Below are 8,344 nucleotides of genomic sequence, written 5' to 3' on the forward strand. Positions count from 1 at the left end.
AACAATGATCTAGGCAGCACATTTTCTACTCTCTCCTTCATTTTACAGTCTAATGGTTACTGACTAGAACGGCTCGGGGGTCAAAGGTTATATGGAATCGATTATTCTGTGCTATTTTTTTAAATCAGTTATTTTTTTCTCAAATTAATCAGTCGAAATTAATCAGTTATTTTGACAGCCCTATGATTTTTCTCTAGTTGATATAAAAACATTTTGAATGTTTCACTTCGGTTCAGGTTTATTTCCTGGTGCTCACTATATTCACACATTCACGCTTATCTGCAGGCAAATGTTGTATTGGTAATAAGTAGCAATAATGTGTGTGTGTGTCCAATTTCAAACATCAATAAGCAACTACTGGTATATATGCACGCTTACACAGATTGCAAGAAGTCCACTGGGTGTTTTCTATCCACTATCTCCAGCTTTCTTCATAAGTAATATAGCACTGCGTGACTGCACTGCATTTGAGACTGAAGAACCTGAAGGTTGACAGACTGGTGAGTGGCCAGACACAGTAAAAGCACACACATTTTTTTTTAATGAATGAAAAGGGTGGATTTTCAGTAAACATTTTGTTGGTGGCACTACATACATTCAGAATTACTGCAATTATCAATTATAACCATCAAATCCTGGAGACTCACGAAAAAAAAAGCAACAGAAGCACATCCGTAGGAAACAAACAGTAAAGATTTCTTTCACTTGTTCAATACAACAGAGACACTGCATCGTTCACAATACATGGTTCATGGGTATAGCTTAGAATGCTGTGGGAGGCTCTGGAACACAGAATCAGCCGCCTTAAAGTACGACTGGGAAGGACAGACTGTTAAAGACCTTTAACTTTTTTAATTTTTTTTTAAAATTATATTTCCCCCAGAAAGATGGAAGTGCATCATTAACATGCAATGCGCTATGAATGGCGTGGGCACCACGGAGCTCACCTCCATTTTAAAAGACAAGGCTCTTCTTCTATGAGGGCTACAAAATAGTCACTTAATAGTCCACAGCAGCAGAGTATAGAAATGGTCACCACCTAAACCCCTCCCCTCCCACCTCGAAAGGAGACAAGGAAAAAAAAGTCAAAGAATCAGAACTGGCCACTCAATATCTACTGTACTGTACAGTGAAAAGTAAATACACTGTTTAGAGTTACCACTTCATGAGTGTAGGACTCCTTTTTTGCAGTTTTTTTTTAATGATAGAAGCATTTGCCCAGCTGTCGCCAGTACTGTTTGGGTGTTCTCCGTCAGGTACACACTTGCGCACAGCCAGACCAAAGCAGTCATGTTTGCACAAAATGGATCTTGCATCAGCAAAAACACCGCCAAGCTGCCCAACAATCCATGTCCACAGTGTGACATTAGCATCATTATTGGATAGAGTTAAAATAACATGGGGCAACCCTTACTAACTGGAGTCATGTGTACCAGATTCTGTGTTCACCTAGTATTCTTTGCTGATGGTTTGTCACTGTAATGAAAATGACTGATCATCACCTAAAGTGAAGTTAAAACAAGCATCATACTTACATTGGAACAATAGTAGAGTAAAATATTTAACACAAAGGTACAATCTGTTCCATTTGTAACCAGCATGGTTTCGCTGTCTGATCTCCCAGCTGGCCCCTCCCCAGGTTTGTGTGGATGGAATGTGTAAGTCAGGACAAATCAACACTGTAGTTTCTGACTTTAAAGTGATGTCACCAATACCTTACATCCTTTCCCCCTTTTTTGACTTTTATTTTTATCTTTTTTTTACTTGTCATTTTTGCATTATTATTGAAAATCAGCAACAAATATTATGCCTTATATATTCTACATCAGGAAAAGCCTTTAGATAAAATAAATAAAAAAAGCACAGACTTTCAAATGAATTAGATGTAATATTCACATGGAAGACAACATATACAATATTAAACATTTTTTTCTCTAAATCAATACTGCCTCCTATATGACAAGGCCAACCATTTGCTACCTTGTCTTGGCCAATTACAAACTAGTTTGTTTGAGCAAATCGAATAAACAAACAAATCAACAGTTAAGGGAGCCTACCAAGTGTCATTCTTCCTTTGTCCACAGAAGCTTCCAGGAAACAGATTTACTCTTTAACATATAAAAATACTATACCAAAATGAAATACAAATATATATTAGAATCTGTTAGGCATTTCTGTATAAAGAGAGGGCTAAAGGAGTTAGGTTACGTCAGGAAACAAAAAAATACAATCAAAATAAAAAAGGACACAAAAAGATAACAAAATTAGATCAAACTAAACTGAAACCGCTGAAGTGTTTGTTCGTAATAACAATAATATTTATTATTATAATAAAAAAAAAGCTCTACACAACCATTTGCAAGATCTTCCAAACATGCAAGAGTTTGCACAAGTAATACTGCAGGCATAGAGGAGGAGTGGTGCACTCCTACTCCCACTGTAGGGCCAGGGAGAGAGCACGGGAGGGGCCTATTCATCACATCCCAACACTACGGCCAGCACTAGGCACTAACAGTGCAGCTCAACTACCACCTCACACCAGAACGAGCAGCACTTGCTGTGCATAATGTAGGCGTGTGTTTGTTTGGGTCGGGTCGGGTCGGGTGGGGTGGGAGTGGAAATCATGTCAAAGTAATCAAAAGCCACTTGGCAGGGTAACCCTAAACAGCAACTGAGTCTCTAATGGACAGGGCCCTGACTTCCACCAGAGGAAGACCCTATCTGGGCTCTGGTCTTCTGGGATGGTTTGGTGTGGAGGCTGGACTTGACAATGTCCACCCAATGCTCGGAAAAACGCCAAAACGACAGCGTTGCAGTCGCTAGGTGGGACAGCATCACGTGGTATTTGACATGCTGGACATGAAGCTTCACGGATGAAGGCAGCAGCTTGTCTGGAATTTGTTTTCCATCTTTGTGTGTGTGTTTTTTTTTCTTAATGAACTGTCCAGGTACATTCTGACAACAATGCCTTACATTAGAACAACAAAGATCTGTAACAATGACAGTGCAAAAAAAAAAAAGAAAATAAAATTAAAAACCAAATCCAGAAACAAACAAAAACAAGTAATGGTTGCAACGTAAGCCACATGAATGACACAATCCAATTGAACTCCTGCAGCTTGGAGAACCTGCCAGCTCTCTCCCATTGCAGAACGTGTTTGAAGATGTGGAACCAAAGCCCTAAGGGCTGTTATTCAACCTAAGTGACAGGGGTTCAGAGGGAGGCAGCGGACGCCAGGCAGCCAGGGCCAGCCGTCTGGCAGCGGGAGCTGGGATGTGGAGCGTAGTGTGCTGGGGCACATGCAAAGGTCCCGTGTGATGAAGCATCGCAATGTCTTTGTTTCATCTCTCCTCTCTGTACAAAAAAGCCTCAGCTTATCCAAAGCCATCTGTGTGTGTGTGTGTATGTGTGTGTGAGAGAGAGTATGTGAGTTTGTAGTGTGTGTGTGTGTATTTTAGTATGTGCCTTTCTCAGCGCCTATTTTTGTACTTTACATCTATGAATGTCTGCTGTATGATTTGTTTAATGAATTTGTCCATATCTATATGTCTGTGTGTGTTGTGTGTGTGTGTGTGTGTGTGTGTGTGTACACCTGCACATAAACATGTGTATGCATGAGCCATAAAGCCAGTTAACTTGTGAACAAAATTCTGGAAGTAGAGTAGAGATGCTGCTCTAAGTTTCCCTAGGTCCAAGAAAGTCCATTATTTTAACCCTTTCAAAAATCCATACGCTTGACCTCTGCACCCCTTAGCCATCATAAATGGTGCAGCCAAGACCATCCTTCCTTCACTGTCCACACATCTACTAGTACTCTACCACTGCACCAGGGGGCGCTGTTTCCCATATTACCAACTGCTTTTCTGGAAGCAAACTCGGGACAGTGTGGCGATGAGGCTCTCGGTGGCCTAACAGACAAGCGTTATGAGGGCTGATATCTCAGGCCATGTGTGTGACTATTTAAATGGCGTCTGTTCTGAATACAACACCTCTTGACATTTTCTCGGACCCCCTTGTTTTGAAAACAATGTTGTACGTACAATGATTTCTGTTTTCATTTTTTGATGACAATGACACTTTTTTTTCCGCCTCACACCATACGCTGTCGGGGAAAAAGGAGGAAATGTTCTATTATACAAACATTGTTGTCCATAATATATAGATAGAGGTTTTATATATATATATATTTCTGTATACTCTCGTGCTCGCATTGGCTCTCTTTTCTGTCCGTTCTCTCTCTCTTCATCCCTCTCTCTCTCTCTCTCTCTCTCTCTCTCTCTTTCCCTGACGCGCTCTCACTCTGTAGTGTGTGTGTGGGGGGCCCCTCCGGTGAGCATGCGTGCTACATGCACCCCACGCAGCCGCACTTGATGGTCTTCTCCACCTCCTCGCTGAAGGAGGTGCCGTCGCTGCACTCAAAGGTGTATTTCCGGCGCTTCATGCGCTGGCTGGCGCAGCAGGCGCCCGTGTCGCATACGCCGCTGCACTCCACCCACGACACCATGCGCGTGGTCTGGCAGATGGCATAGCCGCGCTGCACCTGGTAGAAATCCCGCACCGGATCCCCTCGGCACTCCGACTCTGAATAGTGAACAGTCAGAGTTCATTACTATACTGTATCTTGGGACTGTAAGGATTCAATACAGACTAACACACATATAAGTCTTTAGTCTCAGTCACTAGTTTAGGGTCTTATGTGACTAATGTAGGTCTTTAGTTTAGCCTTGTGGTTGTGGTGACAGGTGCTTTCAACAGAGCTAATGGCCAGGTTTGGACATCCAATGTTGGTGCATCCAATCACCTACATCTATCTCTAATGATCAAATTATGGCAAAATTATAGCAAACACATACCCACTGAAATCTATACAACTACATAGATCCATACAGTACTAATTAGACCAGTATGAGGTATAGAGAGCCATAGAGCCAAAATGGCTGAATGTGCATCACATTGTATTCTCCTGAGGGTGTAGGTTCTCACCTCTGTCACACAGATCTCCAGTGTAGCCGCTCTCGCAGTTGCAGAAGGCGTCACCTGTGTCAGAGATCTGGCAACGGCCATGTTTGCACTGCAGCTTCTTACATGGGTTGAAGAGCTCCCCCTGCTGGTTGCACAGGGCGCCACGGTAGCCCTCCTGACACTCGCAACGGTAGGACTGCGCGTCCAGAGGAATACACTTTCCATGAACACACCTGTTCAGAAAGTACAAAGGGATTGGATCAGAACACTGGATCAGACAGTTTCTTACTGTCAGCTTTTGAAGTACTCCCTAGTGAGAGAGAAGATCTGGCTAAATGTACAGATAGTAAATGCACGTTTTTCTACCATGCAAACAATGAGCCCATTGACACCACTCAACATTCTGGTTCAACATTGAAGGATGCAAATGATGAGATGGATGATGTGACAGTTTGTGTCATTTGTCGGGTGGGGGAGGAACGTGTCACACTCTGACCTCCACTTCCCCCTGCAGTTATCCACATTTTCAGACACGGACACAAAACCATGAACAGTCTCATCCTCATGACCCCCTAGTAGCCCCGTGTGGGTCCTTACTTGCTGCCTTGGCATGGGTTGGTGGCCGGCTGGTCGCAGTGTGGCCCGCTCCAGCCGGGCTGGCAGTGGCACACGGGCCCCGAGGCGGCGTTGGGCTGGCAGATGCCGTGCAGGCAGTAGATCTTCCGGCAGGGCTCGCAGCCCGGCACCACGCCCGGCTTCATCTGGGTCTTGGTGAAGTCCTGCAGCTCGTTGTTGATGTACAGGTTCTGGATGCAGCCGTGGAAGCTGGAGCCGTTTTGGAGCTGCCACATGCGCAGCGCCGCCGAGTGCACGTCCACAGGCATGCCTGCAGAGAGAGAGAGAGAGAGAGAGAGATGAGAAAAGAGGGCAGAGGGGAGCAGCAGCACACACAAACACAAGACGGGCATGACAGACATGAGGAGAGGAGGAGAAGGAAGATGATGAGGGAGGCCATTTCAAAGAGCGTGGTGCCACATTTTGCACAGAAGTACTGTGCACAGAGTCCAAAGACCATACCTCCCTCAGGGCATTCGTTTTTTGCTGAGGTGACAAAAACACACTATGTAATTGAATTATTCACTTACGATGAAAATCTTGACTCAAATGTCTAGTTTTAATTAAAAATTCATAATTTATTGGAAGATATAATTATTTTGGGGATGTTTATCACAAGCTGTGAGGTATGGCGGAGCAATTCAATCATTAAACTCTGTGGAGCGCAGCGTCTTTAAAATAAGATGGAAGTAAAACAGAACAGATTCACAGGGGCCTCATGCAGCAATACAAGCAGCAGTCCTGACACTAATCTAAACACAGCCACAACCAAGACAGGACACAGCACCAAACTCCCAGAGGACCACACACACACAAACACACACACATAACAAAACACAAAGCATTGCCATTTTGGACGTCATACACATGGAAACTGCAATAAATGTTGTCCCTGGATGTAGCTTTCTCATCAGCATCTATGTTTATGACATCAATAATGGATCCCGTAACAAGACACACACACACACACATACACACACACACACACACACACACACACTAACACACACACACACACACACACACACACACACACACACATGCACACACTAATACACACACACACTCAAAAGGATAATAATCATCATGCAGATACCACAAAAACCCTGAGACTGTATCTGTTAGGTCTTTTAGAGCATGTATGGGATAAGTGCATCAAACAGTGATCCGGAGGCCTGATTAGTCGCTGCTGAAATCACTGGTGGGGGAGCTCTAGCAAACACAGTCTGTGGTGGGAAAATCGGCTGGGGGGAGGGGGAGAGGGGGATGGTGCGAGGGGGTGGGGGGTGGATTGCGGTGTCAGAGTGAAGGGGATGGGGGCGGGAGTGGGGCAGGGGTTGGGGAGGGGGGTGATTGACAATAGTGTAATTTTAGAGTGCCTGCGGTGGAGGGAGGTATCTGCAGAGGGCCCCTACCCCCCACGTAAAGCAGAGCGTCTCCGTTCAGGGGCCGCACTGTGCCGAAGCTGTCCATGGTGGTGGGGAGGCCGCCGTCGATGGACAGGTTCACCATCTGGTCGAAAGTCACCAGCTCCACCGTGTGGAACTGACCATCATTGATGGTTTCAGTACTGAGAGAAAAATCAAGAAAAATATATATAGAAAAATTAGAGGGAGGAGAGAATATTACTGCAAATTGGAAACAAAAGAATGTTTTTTACAGTAATTGGCAACACTCAGCCACTCAGTTCTATCTACTGCATGTTGCCTCCTACTCTACTGTCTATTGACTAACCTGTAGATGGCGTTGCCAGGCTGGTTGCCAGGATCGTAGCTGACCTTTACATGACCTTGGTACAGCTCCACAGCAATGTGGTCATTGTCTCCGTTGTACAGAAGGATGCCATTGTCCTCCGCTGTCGACACCTGGAGAGAGAGAGGGGGTCAGGCCATGTCATGGCTAGTCTTCAAACAAACACACACACACACAAACACACACACACACTCATGCACACAGCTGGCCATTGGGATGTGGAACATATCAAAGCTGGTGTACATTACTGGTGTCAGGGCCTGTATGTTGGAGCCCTAGACCTATAGCAGCTAAGTAGAAGGGCGACAGACAGCAGGCCATGGTCATTGTAAAAGACTATATATGTGTTATGCAGGGAGTACCTGCAGTGTGATGTTGGCCTGAGGCCAGTTCTTCAGGTCACTGAGGAGGAGGTAGGAGTCCCGGTCGACGAAGTTGACGCTGACCAGCTTCTCGCAGCGTGGGCCGCCGAAGCCTGGGAGACACTGGCAGATGGCCCGGCCGGAGCGCTCCACACACAGCGCGTCGTTCTGGCAGTCGGCCAGGTCACAGAGAGAGCGAGGGGACTTGGGCACCTCACACAACTGACCACTGCGGAGTATCAGAACACACACAAATAAATCAGTGGCTGAGGGGTAGGGAACCAGCACACTTCTAAATGCATTCAAACTATTGATACAACTAACACTATCTAACATCTGACATATACTTATTGAGGTCTGCTGATAATGAAGTATGCTAAGAATGTTTTTCAGTGGTACAGTATACTAAACTCAGATTTGACCAGCTAACCTCCCCAGTGAGAGTCTGTCTGAGGTGGGTAGTTATTTAAGTGTTGGTGGTGCCCCTTACCTGTAGCCTTCCCTGCAGGAGCATGAGTAGCCATTGAGCTCATCCACACACTGAGCCTCATTCTGACACCGGTGATCTTGACAGTCATCATAGTTCATACTGCAGTCATCACCGACATAACCTGGAGTGCACACACACCTGACATACACACACACACACACA

The 8,344-nt window shown here is 45.2% G+C and overlaps 1 protein-coding gene across 5 annotated transcripts in view; it reads right to left on the reverse strand.

Moving 5' to 3' along the window:
- Window positions 1-518: 518 nt before the first annotated feature.
- The window catches only part of slit1a (slit homolog 1a (Drosophila)), a 108,555-nt gene continuing 100,729 nt past the window's right edge, over window positions 519-8,344 (reverse strand). For 3 of the 5 annotated variants that reach the window (XM_048269510.1, XM_048269511.1, XM_048269509.1), the window contains 7 exons: window positions 8,183-8,320; window positions 7,693-7,921; window positions 7,313-7,443; window positions 6,958-7,148; window positions 5,561-5,849; window positions 4,985-5,196; window positions 519-4,582 (listed from right to left, as the gene is read on the reverse strand). In XM_048269510.1, the coding sequence (XP_048125467.1) occupies window positions 4,344-4,582; window positions 4,985-5,196; window positions 5,561-5,849; window positions 6,958-7,148; window positions 7,313-7,443; window positions 7,693-7,921; window positions 8,183-8,320 (1,429 nt within the window). In that variant the 3' untranslated portion in view covers window positions 519-4,343. The remainder of the gene's footprint in view (window positions 4,583-4,984; window positions 5,197-5,560; window positions 5,850-6,957; window positions 7,149-7,312; window positions 7,444-7,692; window positions 7,922-8,182; window positions 8,321-8,344) is intronic. The other 2 variants (XM_048269513.1, XM_048269512.1) reach the window with 1 other exon arrangement.

This window comes from Alosa alosa, chromosome 18 (genome assembly GCF_017589495.1).
Source record: "Alosa alosa isolate M-15738 ecotype Scorff River chromosome 18, AALO_Geno_1.1, whole genome shotgun sequence".
NCBI classification, from domain to species: domain Eukaryota; kingdom Metazoa; phylum Chordata; class Actinopteri; order Clupeiformes; family Clupeidae; genus Alosa; species Alosa alosa.